This window comes from Myxocyprinus asiaticus, chromosome 38 (genome assembly GCF_019703515.2).
Source record: "Myxocyprinus asiaticus isolate MX2 ecotype Aquarium Trade chromosome 38, UBuf_Myxa_2, whole genome shotgun sequence".
NCBI classification, from domain to species: domain Eukaryota; kingdom Metazoa; phylum Chordata; class Actinopteri; order Cypriniformes; family Catostomidae; genus Myxocyprinus; species Myxocyprinus asiaticus.
Genome location: NC_059381.1, coordinates 11612845 through 11635636, shown reverse-complemented (window position 1 = coordinate 11635636; position 22792 = coordinate 11612845). Strand labels below are relative to the sequence as shown.

General features: G+C 37.6%; 1 protein-coding gene across 3 annotated transcripts in view; it reads left to right on the top strand.

The window, feature by feature from the left end:
- Nucleotides 1-22792, top strand: part of sfswap (splicing factor SWAP) — a 130664-nt gene that overhangs the window by 68480 nt on the left and 39392 nt on the right. For all 3 annotated transcript variants that reach the window (XM_051677249.1, XM_051677251.1, XM_051677250.1), the window contains exons 11-13: nt 4008-4092; nt 4895-5119; nt 15253-15437. In XM_051677249.1, coding sequence (XP_051533209.1) covers nt 4008-4092; nt 4895-5119; nt 15253-15437 — 495 coding nt within the window. The remainder of the gene's footprint in view (nt 1-4007; nt 4093-4894; nt 5120-15252; nt 15438-22792) is intronic.

Genomic DNA, 22792 nt, shown 5'->3' with positions numbered 1-22792 from the left:
TTGTGTTCCACAGAGGGAAAAAGTCATTCAGGTTTGCAGCTGAAAATTTTACTTTTCAAACCAGTTTCCTGCACACTCCTCCATTTTGTATTGGCCGGTGAAACAGATAGCCCCTCCCCCAATGTTGCACCATTAGTTGAGCAGAAGGTGCTATTTCAGGCTGCTCTGGATGCTCAAGCAAGCACAGCATTGAAGTTCTCAATTTTAAAGCAGAGCAAACAGGTGGAAATAAATGGACTGTTCAGGAAAGCTCTTGTAATTCTGAGTAGATTTCTCTTGAAGGTGGGAGTAGATGGTGAATTGAAACATTCTCTGTCTCCCCCACATAGTGTGTCTCTTCACTTTATTATCAAGTGTCCGGTCACAGATCCAATCTCTCGCTTTAATTCCATCATCATCTCTTTCATCTTCGGGAGAGAGATGCTTAAATGGGTTTAATGGCCTCCTGACCCTTCATCTTACTCTGGGCTGCAGTGAGGATCTACAGACACTTCTGTAATAGAGCTGTAAAATATTGAAAACCATCATTAGGGACACTAAACTTTCAGTATTTGCTTCTCTAGTCCCTCTCCTCTCCTCTCCTCTTTTTTTTTTTTTTTTTTTTTTTTTTAATACACTGTTTTTTCCTCTCTATATCTCCTCCTCACACTCTTAGTCATTTTTTCTTGTTACATAAAAAACCTGACAGGGAGATTATATGGGATTATCACAGCAAGTGAGATTCTCTGAATTATTAGTGGCTGTGCTTATTAATGCACAGCAGTATGAAATATTCATTAGGGTTGCTTGCTACAGCAAAATATTGCTCATAGATTTGAACAAAACCCAACCTTTATTATTAATTTTCAGCGTGTAACTCATCCCACACATTTGTGCTACAGTAATAAATGGTACCTCAAATCATGCAGCTTGTTTAGAAATGGTGTGCTATTACTTGTCTAAGCAGTCTGCATTATATTCCCTGCAAAACCCATTTTAAATCCCATATCTTTGGACCAGAATATCATAGAGACATTGGCTAGTAAGCAACACCCTAGAAACTGTATAGCGTATGCTAACAACCACTTAGGCTATGTTCACATGGGCAGAATTTATTTTAAATTTTTTTGCCCTATCTGACCTGAACATGTTCAGGTTTTTTTTGTAGTCTGAACAGGACAAAAACATACAAAATCCGATTTTTACACGCCTGATCCAAACCACATTCGTATTTTTTACTTTTTTTTATCCAATTTGAATCATATTTTTGGAAATGCATCTTAGTTTGAATGGCCAGATTGGATTTCATGTTTTTCTTTCGTTATTCGTTGTGTTCGATGGGTTGTTTTGTAAGTTGTTGCGATGAGAAGACGTACTGTGTTCCAAATGGCATAAATAATGGCTTCACAGGACACTTTGAAGGGAAAACAATAATGATGGCCATGCTGTAGGATTGTTGCAAGAGAATTCAGAATGACCGTTTTTTTTTTTTTTTTACACCTTTCAGCCCTCCGACAGTGGAAGGTAAAGTCTATGAAGGGAATAAGGTATAGGGATGATCACTTCTGAATGCACTAAGGTGCTGCAAGCCACCACAGCGTAATAAGGTATTGAATGTCTCACACGAATACGGGATGCTTGAAGCATTTTGAGCACTTCGATACAGGATGGGAGTCCCCTTTAAGCATCTTGCTGTCCATACATTTTAGTATGCTTTTAATACGGGACATTTCACTGCACGCTAAAAGGCAGGTCAGTAGGCGACCTGTATTGGACGTCGTAATTTAGACTAAAACACAGGACATCCCAGCTAAGATGGGACAGTTGTAAACCCTACACTGAAAAAAATTGTTTTGGGTTTTGTTAATTACTATTCATAATTTATTAATTTTATTATTCAATTTACCCAAGGAAATAAGATCTTTTGTTCCCTAGTAATTAACAGTTAAATATTTCTTTAATTAGAAGCAATTTCATTTCCTTTGATATAATTATAGAACATGTCCTCTAATAATTTAATTAAAAACTACCACAAAGAAAAGCCTAATACATTCTATTAAAATACATTTCATTCACGTACGCATGTGCACATGCGCTATCCACGATGAGAGACGCGGTGACAGAAATAACAGACATCCAGCAGGATCAACAGAAAAAATATTTTTGGACACAGAATTTAAGGTAAGATGTGTGTGTGTGTGTGTGTGTATATATATATATATATATATATATATATATATATATATATATATATATATATTATATTATATTATATATTAATATTATTATTATTATTATTATTTTGTGTGTGTTTTTGATATTGTACTCTGCAAATTGAAAGGAAATTGACATTTTATGCGCATTTTATATCGGTTTTATCCGAGTAGCAAGGCTTTACAAGTTCGTGTAAGATCCAGCTTCCAGCTCAGGAGCATTTTACAAAGGGCTGAACGAAATCCTTTATCATGGGTTAAGATAATGTAACAAAGTAACATTAAATTTGTTGTTTTGTAATAAAAGTCTGACCAAGCTTTATGTTATCATGCGGTGCACATTTTGAATCTGAGTATTTCTTATGCTGCAGGTTTTGCCACCTTTTTGGAATTCAAATCGAGCAAAGCCAGAAATATTGACAGACGAGATGCTTTTTACTCTCGCAGTTTAGTAGAAAAGCGCGTTTCTGTTTAGATGCTAAAAGACATTACTATTTTAATGCATGTTTATCATGTTATGGATTTCTGAATCTGATAATATTTCTGTTTTTCCATGCATTTTACTCATGTTGGTCCTGCTGTTAAAAAATCATGGAAAGTTGCCAGCATCTCAGTGAGGCTCAGGTATGTGTTTCATATCAACAATAAAGGAATCATTGTTCTGCCACTGTTGGACTGGGATACAAGGATAGACTCGCAATCGGGATAATTAAACCATGCAGCGCTGAGCAGAACGTGACCACCACCAAGTCTCTCACACGAGCAGCGCAGCGCTGATGAACCTGCAATGCGCTCGCGCCCTGACATACTGTGTTAAACATAGCCCGAGTTGCGCAGTCCATTTGAATTGAACACAGAATTAGCTTTTATACACCCTTGTGATGTCTTTCTTTTGAAAAAATTATGTTTGCTGTCATTTTGAGGACAATGAAGTACTGACTAAATGCAGCAACAAGCTTGTGCACTATTAATAGGACAATTGTTTTTTTTTTTTTTTTTAAAGAACTGGATGCCAGATCAGATGTGATTTTTATGTATTAAAATTTTACTGTATTGTGCATTTAAACATTCGAAGATGATTCTCTGTGAAAGATATTTTTGTCAATCCATTTGTGCACATGTTGGTCAATAAATATTATTAACAATGACTTTTGTGTTTCCTGTGAGTAATTTAAATAGATTTAGTTAAGTGTAGTCTAAAAAATCTGCAATAATTATAATAAAATAGGTATAAAAAATACCCAGTATTTACTTTAATAAACTTTGCCTATAAAACTTTGCAGTAAAACTCATTAGTTGGAAAAAGGTTTTCATCATTAATGTGTGGAGATTTCACCAGCCTACCGTTGCATATGCTCTGAACTGTGTTGAGGTGGTATTAAAGATGTTTAAGCGTGCAATTTGCTGGCAGATGGTTGATAAATAAGAGCATCATCTTTGCATTGCTCTCACGCAGCACGACCATGAAGGAGCCTGACGTGTGTTTCTGCGCAGCGGAACATTCCCGAGATTATACTCGTCCATCAGCCCAGCTCCAAGAGTGACACTCAAGCCCTGCGTCACATCTTAATAGAGCTCAGGCCATACGCACACATAGCATATGGGTCTACTCATCTTCGCTTGTACTATTCTATGAACTGTATATAGGAATTACAGTGGCTCAAAGTAACCACATATTCAGGTCCAAAGCTAGTCCATTAAAGTACTGGCAAGCTCCTGAGAAACCCTTTGTCTGTAAAACTGAGAGTTTAGGAATTTCATCCTGTACCCGTGTCTGCCAAGTAAGTCTCTCTTTCTCTTTTTCCGGCCTCACAGGGTTCCCTGGTCTACAGCGATGAGGGGGACAGTGCAGCCAACTGCTCTTCTGACAAGCAGCAGAACGAGGGCAAGCTCATTAAAGGTAAGGCAGCTCTGCGCACCACGAGACAGAAATGCCCCCCATCGCCCAACTCTGGAATATCGTTGTCAGCCACACTGATATTTCAAGCTGTTCTCACTCACCCACGCAATGACACTATTCCATGTCTCTCCATAATTTAATTTGCCGATGTTGTGCTCGGACTGTTTCACCCACTCCGTATGCGATTATACGTACTTCCATACTATATAGTATGCAAAAAGCTGTACATCAGAATTTGTAAGATGTCCTTTTACGAAGTATACATGAAACAGTAGGCGAACAATACCCTAATGACGTACTGCATCTGCTTAGATTTTGAAGTGTGTAACTAATGGACACTTTGCAATCCTGTAAAGCCATGGGAGATGAGGAAACGTCAGTTTTGAAAAGTTGAATTTAAAAAACATGAGTCAGGCAGCTGTAATTGCTGTACTTATTTTACTATGCTCAAGGACTTTTGTCCAGGAATGTATTTCTACAATACATCTGTATACCTAAAGTACATACCTTATTAACAGATGATAAGTTCTTCATTGAATTCAGTACATACTCTGCAAGTACAGCAATTCAGACGCAGCTCTTGAGTTTAAAAACGGAGAGTGGACAATGTCATTTTTACCTTGTCTCACTGCTCATGTTAATCATTTTAATGCATGATGAGCTATTGGGCCTGACTGTAATGATTTTGACTTTGACCATACTAACAATCACCACTAAGTAAATTTGTGTTAAGTGACTAAGGTTAACGACAATTGCCAAATAAAATGTTATAATACATGTCTATCGTACGGTCACTTCCCAGCATCCTTCGCACCCATCTGCTTTGCAATAAAGTCCAAAGAAAATGACATGATGCCCTTGGAGAAGAACCGCGTGAGGCTGGATGACGATTCAGATGAGGATGGGACGAAAGGAGATGGGGCAGAGTTGGCAACGGGATTGGTTGAGGCTGCCAGAGAGCCTCAGCCTCAATTACCTGAGCAGAGGAAACCGGTGCTCTCACAGGAGGAGCTAGAAGCAAAACAAGGTACTTCAGGATTTTAAAGGCACTAGACCAGGGGTCGGCAAAGCTTTTTGACATGGAGTGCCATTTTTTTATTTTCCTGGTCAATGGCTGTGTGTGATTTTCCGAAGTATGAGCCCACTTGTGAAAATGTTTCTAATTTGCATTTTTCTTCTTTAACCGTTTATTTTTTTCATTACAAATGATATTATCAGCATAACAGTTTGAGTGAAAACCTGATGATTATGATGAGTTTAAAAATGAGTTTAAAATTAATATATACATATACATATAATCATGATCCTGCATGTCAATTTTCAAAAAGCATCTTGTGAAAGTGCTTTAAAGAAAACCTGTCCTTTTGTACAAAATGACAACACAGTTAATGTCACAAATCTGAGGGGGCCTGGGTAGCTCAGCAAGTAAAGACGCTGACAACCACACCTGGAGTCGCAAGTTAGAATCCAGGGCATGCTGAGTGATTCCAGTCAGGCTTCCTAAGCAACCAATTGGCCCGGTTGCTAGAGTGGATAGAGTCACGTTGGGTTAACCTCCTCGTGCTCGCTATAATGTGGTTCTTGCTCTCGGTGGGGTGCGTAGTGAGTTGTGCGTAGATGCCACTGAGAATAGCGCGAGTCTCCACACGCGCTAGGTCTCCGCGGTAACGCACTCAACAAGCCACATGATAAGATGCGCAGATTGACTGTCTCAGACGCGGAGGCAACTGAGATTCGTCCTCTGCTACCCGGATTGTGGCGAGTCACTATGCCACCACGAGGTCTTAGAGCGCATTGGGGATTGAGCATGCCAAATTGGGGAGAAAAGGGGAGAAAATCCCCCCCCCCCCCCAAAAAAAACAATGTCACAAATTTGCTTATTTGATTACTGATCACAAAATTGTGTGGAACCTTAAATATTTATTATATTATGTCATTGTAATCATGTAATCACTAGCACGCAAGCAACAGCGAGAGAGGAGCAGGCTATTTTATTTATAAGAAGTTTTTCGCACCTGCATTCCAATCTACATCTTGATGTAATCCTTCCTCATGGTCATGCAGCGTGTTTTCATCAGCTGAATGGGAGTGTGATGAGACTCGCACTGTGCGTGCAAGCCATTCACTCATCACAAGCCGATCAACTATTTAGCCCTTTTCGGTGAATCGCACCTGCAAAATCCTAAAACTTTATTTCCAGGTTTAATTTATATTTTTAATAGACTCAGATTTTTGAACCCCATGATGTGGGTTTTATGTTTTCTCTTTTAATCGTTTAATGTAATTTTGAGTGTGACCATGGTTTAAGGAGGGTGCACCTGTATGCTGGGTTTGAAATCTCAAGGATTAATAGTGGTGTTTTCCTTATTACATCACATGTTGTTCTGAAAGCAAAAAGAAACAAATGAAACACAGAATGAAGGCTGTCATCCGCGCAGCCTGACTGTAGCAAAGCAGGCACGTTTACTCACGTGATTAACCGAAAGTGAAGTGCTGCCGGCTCGTGATGCGTGAATGGCTTGCACGCGCTGCATGAGTCTGTTGGGTCTACTGCAGTCTCGTCATATTTTAACTTTTTGTTTAGCCTCCCATTCAGCTCATGAAAACATGATGCGTGATCATGAGGAAGGATTACATCAAGATGTATATTGGAATGCAGGTGCGGAAATTATATCAATAAAATAGTCTGCTCCTCTCTCACCGTTGCTGGGGTTTCAGTGATTACCCCATCTGCGTGCCAATGGTTGCCGACCCCTGCACTAGACCCTGTTCAGGATTGTTGCCCTTCTTTCTAAATTCCAAGCATATCAGCATATTTTAACTTTGAATCACTTCTCGGAGAGCACAAAAGTTAAGTTTACGAGCGTGCGTACGAGCGCGCGTCATTAAAAATTCAATAGGTGTTTTGGGTAGGTGTTGCTAGGCTGTTCTGAGTGGTTGCTAGGGCATTGCTATAAGGTTGCTAAGTCAAAAGAGCCCATCCCCAAGTCTCTATGGACCCTATGACCCTCTTTGGACCCCAGATATGGCACGAGTCCTTCCTTCAATGTAAGTCTATGGGATTTTTTCCATTTACTTAATCATTCGCCAGGTGCAAATCGTACGTCGGATTGTTTAGAAAAATAATAGCACACCTCTCCTCAACAAGACACATGATTTGATGTGTCACTCATGTCTCTAGAAAAAAACGGTGCTGGATAAATTGCACACCAAAGTTTAAATTGGGTTACAAGTTTTTTTGTATCCCTAGAGTAAGTATGAGCAATCCTAAGCACCAGTAAGACTAATGATTAATTCCTTTGCCTTAATTGTTGCAGCAATTGTTAGATGTAATTTCTTTCTGGCTGCCAGCATCGATGCCAACCATCTTTTATTTTAATAAGAAAAAGAATATTGAGAAAGAAACTGCAGTTTATCATGATCACATTAAACCAAGACTTTCTTATCAAGAGAATTTTGCTCTGCTTTTGGAGCTTCCTCACTGTTCTTTCAACCCTGAGCAAGTCTTAAAATAGTGAGCTGATCTGATCACTGTCACTTCACAATGACTGGCGGTGAATTAAATGACTCCAGTAGGGGTGGCCAAGCTCTGTAATGTAATTGATCTGTCCATATGGACCATCCTAACCATGCAGCAGGAACTGTCCTTTTTAATTAATATAGTGTGTTAATATGGGAGTGTTTCACATGGTTTAAATGGACACCTCTCAATCAAAGATATTGGCACACACTTTCCAGGAAATGAACCCATTAGTGAGTGTGCAGATTTGCATGCATGTAAATGTGCTCGAGTCTGAAAACAGACTAGGGACTGCATTTTCGGAAAACTTTGTCACACTTTATATTATTATAGTGCTTGCAAGGTGAGCACTATTTTGAAAATCCTTTTAATTATTTTTCTTCCTCTCCACACTTTTCTGCAATTAATTAAACCCAAACCGCTTAACATATAGACTCCTTTCAAGTTTTGTTTTAGAAATAATTTCAGCTAAGTGTGGTGTGTGTGTGTGTGTGTGTGTGTGTGTGTGTGTGTGTGTGTGTGTGTGTGTGTGTGTGTGTGTGTGTGTGTGTGTGTGTAGTATATATATATATATATATATATATATATATATATATATATATATAATCATATTGTCAGCTTTTATACTGAGCATTAGGAATGGGCATTATGGCTACAAAAATATATCTTGATATTTTTCAGCCAATTGACAATATTCAATATATATCTCGGTAATTATGTGTTTGCTCTGAAATGGAGAGAGGAACCATAATTTCATCCATTGTAGCCAAGTAGATTCAGTATTTTAAAGGCATTAAATACATTTCTATTTAAAAATAATGAAGGTTAATAATGAATAATGTTTCTCACAGTTTGAACACGTCTTTAATCACAGCCTTTTGTGGTTTAATAATTAGGCATGTGCACAAGTAATCGACTAATCAAATACATTCAGCACCAGATAATCGACTATTAAAAATACTTACTTTTGCATATTTGCCTGCAATGCTAAATTATACTGTACTTTCCCTTTAAATGTCACACTGAATCTCACAGTTACAACTGAGTTGTTAATGCATTGAGAATTGTAATGAAACATAATTATAATTAAATTAATGCATATTGTTTTTTGGTATTTTTTCTTCAGTTTTTCCAAAATAAACACAAAGATTGTAGAAGCTTATTTAGAACCTGTTCTTAGAAACTCTTTATATATAAATTTGAATATAAATTTCATGTATGTGTTATACCTGTTATTTTTAACTTTCATTATAATTTACTCGTAATCGATTTTTTTTTTTTTTTTTTTTTTTTTTTTTTTTGTGGGTAAGTGTACTCTACTACTTAAGAATTCAGTAATTCCCATCCCTATTAATAATCACATATAACCATATCGCCATTTTAATAGTATTTTGATTACTTCTGCAGTCCTGAAGGATCATAAAATGTGTCTACTTATGTGGTCTTTATGAACTAATGGGCAATTAAAAAGCACATTAAAATCATCACGATATTACTTAATTTTATAGTGTCAACAAAATCATCGGGATTATCTCGTGAATAATCAATATGTCGCCCAACCCAACTAAATGTTGATGTGACAATGGCAAAGTGGCTTTAATGCAGCTTGAATTTATACAGAACCAAAACCTAAAATCTAAGCTTACCTAAAACTTTAAGGGGCCGTTCACGGCGAACACGTTTTTGCATTCATTTATGCTATTTTTTAGTTTTCCTGTGTTAACATGCATTAGATGGAAGTTTTTGAGCATTGTGGTGCACATCACATTGTTTTCAGCATCTCATGCAGAAGTGCCACATTTTTTAGACTTCGTGTCAGGTTAATTAGAACGTCAACTGAGACGTTCTCAAAACACTTGTGTTCTGCTCTGTTTGTTGTGCTGCATCTAGCTTTTTTTAGGACAAGGACATGTTTGATTTAAACGGACCCTAACACTGTTCTTTTCTGCCTTGCAAGCACTTTCTTTAAGGGATTGCAAATCTAGTAATTTTTTGTTATTGTGACATGTTGGTTTAGTTAACATGAGGGACAAACGAGATGACTTGTTGATTTTGCTGTGGATATTGTGTTCACATTTATAAGTGAATTTATTTAAATCTGTTCACTTACATTTGATGAGTTGGACACTGGATGCATGGCAGACACTCTGCCCAAGCACTGAACAGTAAAGCTCCTGGAACACAGAGGTAATTTCAATAATAAGACCAGATGCCCGGTGAAAGTTTACTGCACGGGGAAGTGAAATAAACTGCACTGCTGCAGAGAAGGCCTCACTCAGTGGCAAACCAGCTTAGATTGCATGACTATCGACCTGTCTGGGGGAACATAATCTGTATTGATGGGCTGTTAAAAGATCACAGATGCGCTTTGTGATTACAAGAGGTCCGATTCAGCAAACACTCACTCTGTTTCTATGTATCCTTTTATTACCTTTTGGTTTTATTTAATAAACAGAGTGGAACATTAGGGACCATGTGCCTGTTTGTGTGAGTTTTTGGGTCTCTGCTGTCCCGTGTTGTTATGTGTTGTGAAAAGGAAAGAGATAAATTATTTACACCCCTTGTGTATTTCCCAGGGCTTACTTGTTTATGTTGCAAATGTAATTTCAAAAGCAAACCTCAGAAGGTAGCCATATTTTGTCAAAATGTTATTTACAGCCTCCACTGCGCATTGACGTTTGAAGTATACGGATGAGAAATTATGCGAGAGAATGGAGGGAAATAAAAGAAAAGTGCAGAAGTCGTTCCTTTTAGACTCGCCACAAGGAAATAACAGGTGCTAAGTGAGTTGCATCAATACACTCTTCACTTTTAATGTATAGCAACATTATTGCAACTTTTCCATGTTGAGCTGACGAAGCTGCTGCATGCTACTGAAAGCTGACAACTTTTAAAATCTCACCTGGAGACACATGCATTTTTTCCCATTTCTTGCACTTCATCTAGCTTTTTTTAATGCAAGAACGTGTTCTGAATGCCCCTTAGTCAGCATCTTATCTAAAAGGGAACCTTATAAATGACATAGGCAGCAACTCCGCATGTTACACAAATAGTTCTCCTCACGTGAAGCTGGGGACTCTAAATTAATTCTGATGGCGTTTGACGTTCTGTCATAATTGACTCGCTCTAATGTCGTTTCAAACCCGTATGACTTTCTTCCATGGAGCGCAATATGTGAATTTTTTTATGAATATCCTGGCTGCTCTGGTCCATATAGTGAAACTGAAAGGGGACTGTTGATATTAAATCAAATTTGGTTTTTGTTAGACACATGAGAATCAGTGGCATTTGGTGTCAATTGTCATATCCAAACAACTTTGATTAGTCCATTTTAAGAGCTTCATCAGAGTGGTAGATTATCAGTATATAATCAGTTTCAGTCTGTTTATATGCTTTTGTATGGCTTCAGACTTAGAATATAATGCACATGAATCATGTGGACTACTTTTATATCTTTAATATCATAGTCATAGGTGCTTTTTAGTCAATTTGGAGCTTTACATACGACTAGGATATCCTACAGAAAATCACTTTTTGTATTCCATGGAAGAAAGATGGTTTGGAACAACATGAGGGTGAATGAATGATGACATAATTTTCATTTTTGAACTTCTAAATAGGCAGCTCACTAGGTTTTGGACAAGAGCTGTTATTTTTGACCACAAAGCTAGATTTCCCTTTCATTTCCAAAGGACATCTGCAATGGTTTAAGAGTGACTGCTCTTCATTGCGGTTTGTCTGTGAGTTCTCTTTAAGACAAGGGCACAGTACCGTGCACTAACCAAAGATTAAATTAAATCAAAATGAGACACCGAGTCTTCAAGATTGTTTTTGTTTCAAGGCGGTGCAAATAACTCTTGATTGCTGAAACACTTGCGAGGAGCTGTGCTGATTGAGGAACAGCTCACACAAGTTTCTTTTCCAATTCTTTATTTTCCCTGTTGCTTTCTCTTGCTATAAAGCTCTCTCTCTTGCACTAACATTCTATTACAGTATGTTCGTTCATGACATATTCAAGGAGTAGTCTCTGTTCTCTCTACAGTTTTGTTTGTTGTATGTAATTGTCTGTGGCAGGGGGCTATTTTTAGTGAGGACACTGACAGGGCCCTCCTGTTTTTTCTCTCTTTTCCTTTTGTCATAATTGTTCCCATGAACAAAACCTGAAACAATATACATGAGGACATTGCCTACTCAGGCTGAAGCTAAATTGAGATTCTGTTAACTGTCGACAATCTGTAGCCAGGCATCCTTTAACACCTTAGCAAAACAGTGAAAGTCAGAAAAGATGTGTCTGTTGGTATAGATGTGAATCATTAAACATCATCTTGTAACTTAAGCTTTATGCAGCTTTTATGAGGTTTTATGGCTTACAAAGCCATGCAAGTTCTCAACGTCATGAGAATCATAATCCATCAGAAACATTTTCCATTTGTTATTACCAACAAACACCCTTTGAAGTAGCATACAATCTCACTTAACCATAATGTTTTTAGTGACCACAGCATATGGTGTACTGTATATTAGGAATGGGCAGTATGATCAAAATTGTATATCTCTGTATGAGTTTTTTAGTTTTTTTAAAAAACCATGGTAACCGTTTGTATCACAATGCAGTCATTTTTGCTGAAAATTCAGCCCCCAATTGTTTTATATTATCTAACTGTGTTGTAATGGCTATTTTTTTTTTTTTTTTTTATCATATAGTGACTTAAATAATAAAAAAAAAATATTTTATTGTGTCATAGCATTTGATCAAAAGCAGATATACATTATCCGCCTGAGTCAAACCATGTGTGCATTGTCCATTTCCCTTTTTGGTTTGTTACTAGTAGCACCTAATAAAAATGCAAAAAATAAAATAAAATAATAATTCTAGAGCAAATAGTTTTCCTAAAAATTGATGTCCACATATAGTTGAAGTGAGAAGTTTACAAACACTTAGGTTGAAGTCATTAAAACTCTTTGAACTTTCATATTACAAAACTATAGTTTTAATTTAGGACATCTGCTTTGTGCATGATACGAGTAATTTTTCCAACAATTGTTTACAGACATATTGTTTCACTTTTAATTGACCATATCACAATTCCAGTGGGTCAGAAGTTTACATACACAGTTAACTGTGCTTTTAATCAGCTTGGAAAATCCCAGTAAATGAGGTCAAGCCTTTAGGCAATTAGCCAATTATCTTCTGATAGGCTAATTGGAGTTAATTGGAGGTGTACCTGTGGATGTATTTTAAGGCCTACCTTCAAACTCAGTGCCTCTTTGCTTGACATCATGGGAAAATCAAAAGAGATCAGCCAAGACCTCAGAAAAACAATTGTGGACCTCCACAAGTCTGGTTCATCCTTGGGAGCAATTTCCAAACGCCTGAAGGTACCACGTTCATCTGTCCAATCAATAGTACGCAAGTATAAACACCATTAGACCACACAGCCATCATACCACACAGGAAGGAGACGCATTCTGTCTCCTAGAGATGATCGTAGTTTGTTGCGAAAAGTGTAAATCAATCCCAGAACAACAGCAAAGGACCTTGTGAAGATGCTGGGGACAAGGGGACACATGGGAACAAATGTCTTACTTTTTGGAGAAATGTCCTCTGGTCTGATAAAAACAAATATGTAATTGTTTGGTCATAATGACCATCGTTATGCTTGGAGGAAAAAGGGTGAGGCTTGCAAGCTGAAGAACACCATCCCAACTGTAAAGCGTGGGGGTGCTTTGCAGGAGGGACTGGTGCACTTCACAAAATAGATGGCATCATGAGAAAGAAAAATTATGTGGATATATTGAAGCAACATCTCAAGACATCAGCCAGGAAGTTAAAGTTCGGTCACAAATGGGTCTTCCAAATGGACAATGACCCCAAGCATACCTTCAAAGTTGTGGCAAAATGACTTAAGGACAATAAAGTCAAGGTATTGGAGTGGCCATCACAAAGCCCTAATTTGTGGGCATAACTGAAAAAGCGTGTGCGAGCAATGAGGCCTAAAAACCTGACTCCGTTACACCAGTTCTGTCTGGAGGAAAGGGCCAAAACTCCAGCAACTTATTGTGAGAAGCTTGTGGAAGGCTACCCAAAAAGTTTGACCCAAGTAAAACAGTTTAAAGGGAATGCTACCAAATACTAACAAAGTGTATTTAAACTTCTAACCCACTGGGAAATTGATGAAAGAAATAAAAGCTGAAATAAATAAATCTCTCTACTATTACTCTGACTTTTCACATTCTTAAAATAAAGTAGTGATCTTAACTGACCTAAGATAGAGAATGATTTCTACGATTAAATGTCAGGAATTGTGAAAAGTGTAGTTTAAATGTATTTGGCTAAGGCCAACTTACTGTACTTCTGACATCAACTGTATGTGGATAGTGGGACTAAGTTGTGAAAATTTAAATAATACCAAGCTATAGAAAGTTTATTTTTATTTTATTTTTATCATCAAGTTGTTTTATGTTTCTAGGAGTGTTGGTTATTCATATTTTTGAGACGTTACAGACATTACAGCTGATTTTCTGTAAATCTGCTTTGGAACAATGTGTAATGGTAATAGTGCAAATAAAAAACTATACAGATAAAAATTATTTGACTTGATTGTACTTTTATGTTACAATGGTTTTTTCTACTTTGGCAACACAGTCTCAATGTTCTCTCTTTGCACTGTCAAACAAACAAGTGATAGCCAGTGCTGAAGCATTTTACCAATAAGAAATTAGCATAATTCTGATACAAGTATCATTGGCCAGCATTGTCCAATTACTGCCAGCCATGTTAAAATAAAATGATACATTATAAATTCTGAATCTTAAGTACTGATTACCATTGTCCCATGTCTGCTATCCATGTTGAGTGGTTCAAACATCATCTGCAGCCTGAAACTGAACTTTTGATAGGAAGTTTGGATTGAACGCACTTGGCTTTGAAAGAAAGCTCCCTATTTAGTAAATGACTTAATTTCCAGTGTGCTATCTGACTGCACTGGTCTCAGATCTGTTAGAAATGTACTGAATTTGCATCCTAACATTTGCATTAACATATTTATTTTTTTTCTCTCAATGTGAAAATGCACAGTAAATATAGGATTTCTAATGAAAACCTTGTGCTTTTGTACACATTAGTGTACATTGTGTTTAGCAGCGTGACGTTTTGCGATAAATCAGTGTTAAAACTTAATTAGGTTTCTTACTAGATGTAGTTTTGTTGGCGTTTCTCCCACAGTTGGCGCCTTGTTTTGTCACATGGCTCTGTACGTCGAAGGTTTAACCCTTTACTGACAGCCCAGAGTCTCCTGAACTGTGATCAGTTGGTTTAAATGAAATGAAATTATGCATTGTGTATAGCAAAGCCAAAAAGCCACGTCCACGTGGATGAGTTACGTTTGAAGCTCTTGTTAAATCGCTGATTTATGCACACTTGTTTGCAGAAGACTATAGTTTTGCTTGGTGTCAAGTTTTTAATGTTGTAGATATACCATAGTATAACAGAATTTTTGCTGGTTGACACAATTCTACCTTTGCACATTCCTACTTTTGCACAGTATATACTGTTGTACCGCCCAGCCACAGTGTATATAAAGACTAATGTGTGTTAGTTTTTATGTTTGTCTGACCTTTTGTCCCCTCTCGCTTTGCAGCCAAACTGAAGCTGGAGGACCGTTTAGCAGCAGCAGCGAGAGAGAAGCTGGCTCAGGCCTCCAAAGAGTCCAAAGAGAGGCAGCTCCAGGCCGAACGCAAGAGGAAAGCCGCCCTCTTTCTGCAGACTCTGCGAGGCCCTGAGGCTGAGGTCAAGCGAACTGAAGACAGAGCTGCTCCACCTGAGGTTTGTGTATGTGTGCATGCATTATTCAAGCATTGATCCTATATCACCGCATACACCCAAATATGAAAATTATGTCATAAATTACTCCCTCTCATGTTAATCCAAACCCATATGACATTCTTTCTTCCATGGAACACAAAAGGAGATGTTTTAAAGAATGCTCATTCTGCTCTCTTCCATACAATAAAAAAAGTGGATGGGGACTAGGGGCTGTCAAGCTCCAAAAAGTTACCATAAAAGCATCATGAAAGAAGTCCATGCTACTCAAGCACTATATTCTGTGTCTTCTAAAGCCACATGGTAGATTTGTATATGAAATTGACTTAATTTGTCACTGCTCATGGAAAATCTTGCTTGACAGCCATGACACCATTCACTTTCATTGTATGGATGTGAAAAAGAGAAACTCCTTTTATGGTCCACAAAAAGGAAAGAAAGCCATACGGATTTCGAAAGGCATGCGGGCGAGTAAATAATTATAGAATTTTCATTTTTGGGTGAACTATCACTTTAATGCAATGTTTTAAAGTGCTTGTTCCAATTGTAATTTTCAAAATTTTCGCTCTACACTTCAGAATCATGCACCATGCTGTCACGCTTGTAGATTTTAGTGTTTTTATTTCATCGGTCAGCATCATGTGAAGAATCCTGCTCAATAACCCTGCTCTGGTTTCCTTGAGATTTGTTAAGTCAAGTCCCCTGTAAAGAAAAACAGCTTAGTTTATCGATCTGTCGAGAGTCTTGGGGAAATGCTCATTACTGCAAAACGATTCTCGACAACCATTTTTCAGCATTCTCCCATGGAAGAAAGTGACTTTGCTTGCTGACAGGCCAGATTATATGTTTAAAGACATTGTTTATCCACCTCCCAGTCGTATCTTTATGGACTAGTGGAAGGAGTTCCTAATTAGTTGTACTGACAAAGCTGGGGTCTACAGGAAAAGTATCTGTTTGTTTTGAAAAGTTTTGTTTGTGTATTTTGTGTCTGTGTTTGTACCCTTTGAAGAAGCCCTGAGGAGTACTGAGCATCGATTTTCATCAAAGCTTAGACTGAAAATGTCAAAACAACAAAAAAGAGAGGATGTGTTGCCACTTTTACTTCATTTATGTACATCATGACCCGTTTGAAAACACTGGTCAAATGTACCCATTGAACTTTACGAGAATGCGAGTTGAAAGTATAGTTCACCCAACAATGAAAATTCTGTCATCATTTAATCATGTTTATATCATTCTAAACCTTAATGACTTTCTTGGTTCCGTTGAATACAAACAGCGAAATTTTGAAGAATGTTACACTGACCACAGCCTGTCAAGCTCCAAAAATGTCAAAAATAACGGCCCCATAAAACGTCCTACACCTCAGTCGGTCGCGTGATGTGAGAACCAATGGCGTTCGGCATTAATGATGTCAAATCTCGCTTGATATGAATGAGATTTGAGAGCTATGGTGGAGGGGAAGGTTTCAAGTGAATAACCACTTAAAGGGGTCTTGTCATATTTTGACATATAAGATGTCATTCTACTTTAAAAACATACTGTAAATTTCAGAACTCAAAATTTAATCCCCAAAGCAATAAAAGCATTTATTAAAATTAAGTTACAAAAATGCCTCATTCTCTACTTCCGTGACTTCCCTACGTCATTTGGGGGCCCATTAATTCATAACCGCCTCAAGAGCAATAACATTAATGCCTTCTCTATGTCATCGCTCACTAGTGCTTCAGTTAGTAAACTGAGAGAGAGTAGGACAAACAGGCCTAGTGTGGCCTCACTTTTCCTGGAAACCAAAGGGCACCCATCTGGACTGTTGTGAATTATTTTTATATAAACATGCACTAGACCGACGACCACTGTCATGTATCTGGCGCTGCTTTTAAAGACGCATTGTCAAGTTACAACTCTGAAGAGGAGAAGCCCATTCTGTTTTATTAGCTGGAAATGGAACTGTTATTGAAGGATGTGGCAGTTACAAACACTTGGACCCGGTCAAGAACCATTTCGTTCATGAATACTTCAAATCTTATGACTGTTTGATAGTTTATGGTGCTGAGGGTTAACAGTTGTGCTTGAGATAAACAGTTTAATACAGTATATTCGGATTAGGGGTGGGGGAAAAAATAGTTTCAGCGATGCATCGCGATTCATACTCAAACGATTCTGAATCGATTCTCAAAAGAATCAGAATCGATTCTGAGTTCAGTTTAAATCACGGCAGAGCACACAGTGGGGGAAACACAGAAGAAAATAATGACGAGGCAGCAGTTCAGGAGATGTTGGTGATGTTTTCAAATACTATTATATGATTTACAATGCTAAAATAAAAAAAAAATAATATAATCAGTTGAAGTAATAGTATTCAGTGTGTTTTGATGGAGAACCAGTATTTTTTTTTCTTGTGATTTTAAGTGATTTTTTTATAAGGTTCTAAAGAAAGAAACTGAAAAACTGAGATACTCTTTTAAACTATAGAACCATTTATTTAATATTGTGGATGTTCCATGTTTTGTTCGTAGCTCATACTGAATGTAAAAGGCCAGTTTATGTAATGTGATTCGTTCCCACCTCTAATTCGGATGGAATGTGTAGGATGTGCGTTATGTGTAAATCCTGAAATTTGGTTTTAAAATATTGAATGAGTTTTCAACATCGTCAGTCAATATCTTCAGTCGATGTCAAATCTTACGATTGAGTTTCAAATATGGCTGTATTTGAGGGGCTGCACGATGTTAGCGAATCATAATAGTGGGCATTTATGTTGAAGTTTTAAGGAGGCACTTAGGCCAAAACCGAGCGTTTCAGACAGAGCGCCAGAGACAGGGTGGAAAATGTTATATATATATTACTTAATAATGACTGTTTTGGTGAAAAAAAAAAGAACAAAAACAAAAAAACATTACTAACATTATCAGTGGACCTGAGGGAAGATAATACAATAAAAAAAAATAAAAAAAAGAGCTTTTCATGACCCCTTTAAATTGAACGTCCTTCAAAATGTCTACTTGTGTGTTCCACGGAAGAAAGAAAGAAAGTAAAACGGGTTTGGAATTACGTGAGTGTGGGTAAATGATGACAATTTATATTTTTGAGTGAACTATCCCTTTTTTACACCATGATTAAGTTCCTTTTGGGATGAGTTCTTAGATTGCTTTCTCAGCTGGTGCCTCTTAGATCATAGCAGTGATGTTTCTCCTACCCTCACTACGATAGCCAACGCTGCTTGTGTTCCATTCAGATTTCCCCTGGTTCTTTTCACAGCCTGAAAACACCCTGTTTTTCCAGAAAAGTTTGCACCATGGTGTCTATGGAGAGGAAAGCACAAAAAAATTAGAGTAAGAGAAGCTGTTCGGAAAAGAGAGGGGAAGACTAGGAGTAGGCGAGCGGTGAAGACTAATCTCTGCGATTGTCTTCACAGGCGTGTGGTTCAGCTCCACATTAATGAGGCCAATGAAGTGTGAAATCAGGAGAAGCAGCTGGTGGATGCAGGACTGCTTCCTCTGGGCTTTTACCTGAGATTCTTGCACACATATACACAACACAATTCGTACTTTCCCGACCAGATTTTCTATTATTAATATCCCTTCTTCTTTTCTTTCTCTGATACCTGACTACTTGAGCAGGCTGCCTTTTTTTAGTCTCCACATTATTACTTAACCCAAGGCCTGATTTTTCTACACTGGAGGCAAGCGGTGCATCATGACACGTCGAAAATAAATTACAGAAGCTGTCTACACTGGAAACGTCCATTGTCCATTTCTGGTTTTGACATGTTGCACAGCTTCTCCAGCCACTTTATTTTCTCTGGCCTTCTTCAATTAAATCATTTAACTATTATTATTATTTCTTTCCCCATACATTTTATTTGTTATATATTTATATTAAATAAAGACAATCATACAGGTTTGAAAGACATCAGGGTGAGTTATTGATGACAAAATGTACATTTTTGGTGAACTATTCCTTTAATGTCTGCATGTCTGAAGCACAAGAGTGTTTCTGACAGTTATTGTGTTATCCTAAAGGCCTGAATTATGCAGGCCAATTTGCCAGCCTGTAAATATGGATGCATCCTGTCTTTTATCTGCTGAGTGGACTCCGTTGCACGCACTCCATGGCTCCAAGGCTTTTTGCTGTGTCTCCAATGCAAATCGCTCTTTGATGAAATCGGTCATCTCTCATGGTTAGTTTATCATCCTTTACATCTCTATACTACCATCTTTTCCATTTCCTTTCTGTGACTCAGCAGTGTTAATGATTTTAGGGGATTTAAGCTTAATGCCAGCAGTGATCTCTGATGGAGCTGATTGCCAGCATTGATCTTTGCGCCATTCGCCTTTCTTGAACCCTCCTCAAGTCTCTTAGATGAGGAGGCAGCACAGCTGAGAGACACATTCAGAATACACAGAGCTCTCTCTGTGTTTGAAGCTCCCACCATTCCGATTTACTGCCACTTTACTGATTGCTATGGCAACAAAGATCAAATCTAGCCATTTCCATGTGCATCTGGTCATCTAGTGGCTTATAAAACAAAACAAAAAATGTCCGTTGCCACTTTTACTAAACCATTTACGTACACTAAGTATGGGTCATGATGGACAAGTAGTTGCCCAACAACTGACTAGTCTATTATTAATGAGGTAGCTTATTAGATTGTTTTGTTGTTCTAATATTTTTGCAAAATATTAGCATTAGGCAGTTTGCATCCTAAAACCGTAAAACCCAAAAAACTGTCTTTGGCAGATGCATCTAGTTTCACACAGTTTTTATACGTGTTGCGTTTCAAGGACTGTGTATTTGCAGGAATTTGTTTTCTCATAAGTTTTGCATAGTTTTTAACCATTCCACCACAAGTGTTGCATTTTTTTAAGACAGGTAAAATTGGCAGGTAAAATTGGTCCAACTTAAAAACATTTTTAAAAAAAAAAAAAAAATCTTTTCAAGGCCCCTGTAGTCTTTTCTGTTCCTTTCTGTCATGCTCCATCTTGCTGTTTAATGCAGGAATGCGTCTCACGTAAACGCCCCCTCAGAAAAGTGTTGCGCTGTTTTTTAGGTGTTCCGTCATGAGCGTTGCATTTTTAAGATTGCATTTCAGTTAAAAATAGTCTAAAATTTAAAAGAACTTCTCTCAAGGCCCTTGTATTCTGTTCTGTTCCATTCCTTTACAGAATGTAAAAAGCGTCTTGCCTTTTTTTAATGTAGGAACACGTCTTCATTTAAAGACCCCTCAGAAAAGTGTTGCATTGTTTTTAAGTGTTTCACTAAAAGCGTTGCAAGATGGCATGTCAGTTTCAAATAGTCCAAACATTTAAAAGAATTTGTCTCAAGACCCCTGGATTCTGTTTTGTTCGATTCCGTTATGCTCCGTCTAGCTGTTTTTTTTTTTTTTAATAATATATGCAGGAATCTGTCTCATGTAAACACACCTTAGAAAAGTGTGTTATTATTATACAGGTCTTCCTTAAGACTAACAAGTGAGTTAGACATCCCACCTAACTGTCGATATTGAAAATATCCAGTTTTCCACATCCCTAATGTACACGAGGACACATTTGTAAACACCATGGTCAAGCGTGTCCCACTTACATTTACGAAGAGCAAAGGTGCACAAAGTAGCAACTTGGCACAATGAAAGGTTTTGCTACAAGGCCCAGGGTCTGAAATGAACACGCACCAAATGCGGGTACACTTTCTATTTGACTGGTGAATGTTGCGGTGTCATACGCCACTTTGGCGGGCGCTTATTTGTCAGTTTGTGTCAGCTTGTAAAATAATGTAACATGTTCCCGTATTGTCATCAGTGGGGTTCTGTAGGTCTTCAGTCAGTAAGGTTGCATGGAACGGCTCTCATTAGCTAGTCCCGTTGCTCATTGAAAGTTGCTCAGTTAGCAGTAGGGATACCGCGCTCATGTACTTGTATGTGTGAAGCCGGCTGCTCTTAAAAGCTCCTTGCCTCAAACTCACACGCTCTGTTTGTAGCAGATTACCGCGAGTAGAGCGCTAATTCAATTCATACAGACTACATATTTATTTAATTGAATAGGAGCCGTTTGCATTTTAATAATCACTTTGAGTCACGTAGCAAACGACTTTTGCGGAGGTGAAAACTTCTGTAGGGTGCATCTACGGCATTTACACACTGCTGTCATGCGTAACTGACCTATTAGAAAATGTATACTGTGCTGATTAATTATGCAATTATGTTAAACAAATATTAAACATGAGCATATACTGTATCTGTGATTATTGGAAGAAATTGGAGTACCTGGCTAAATACAACATAACTGGTGACATTAACAAGCCTGTAATCTTATATTACTCTTGAATTAAAAATATAGACAATCCCTTCACATTATGTAATTTTATGTTCCGAAACGCAAGGCTCAACACCATTTCCCGCACACACTCTGCTCAAATCATAATCAGTAGCTGCTCGTTTGCATGGGTAAATAAACACTCAACAGCATAAAGAGCTTGAGAAAAACATGCGTCAGTCCAAATGCTACAGCCAGCATTATCTGAAGTTGTGAAAAGCGTCTAATTTTTCTGCCATCTTCTCTTGACCAACATCCATTTCAGACACTCGGAGAACTTAAGAAACAGCGATGTTGTGCTGGAAAGTGCAGATTTACGGGCTTTTTGTTAACATGTCAGTTTGCACTGGATTAATATTACAAGGGGTTATTTTTACAGGCCGTTTTAAAGTAGGTAAAACACGCTGCAATTTTTACCAGCGCTGGAATGCGCAGTCCGTTAAAAGTCTGGGAAAATTACTGACATAACTGATTCGCACAGGATTAAAATTACTGAGCACTGAGAAGCTCTGGTAATTACTACATAACCCCAAACATTTTTGAGGACATCCCTAGTTAGCAGTAAATCTATGAGCTGGCTCTTTTTAGTGAATCAAAAAGACTTATGAATCAGTTGGAGCTGACTGAATTAATTGACTCACTCCAAATAAACCAAGATCTGTTACTGTGTTATGTGTACTTAAGGCTCATGAGACTTATGAGAGTTAATTACTGGTCGTTCATATGACAACATGTAGTTTAAAATACAAATTTAGTTTTGTTGTAATAAGTGAAAAATCTGAAAAATAATTCTAAATGGACTATCTGGCAATTAAATATTTCATAAATAATAAAACAATATAATTCCTTAAAGCAGTTCACTTTTAAACATGCTTACAGTATTGTTTATTTGTCTCATGTCTGTAAAATCCACTTGTAAGATGCAATAAAAATAAATAAATATTTTGAACCTGCTGAGACTCCCATGTGACTTCTGTGTGCATTTTCCATTTCATTTTTTGATTTGTAACTAGTAGCACCTAATAAACAAGCAAAAAAAAAAAA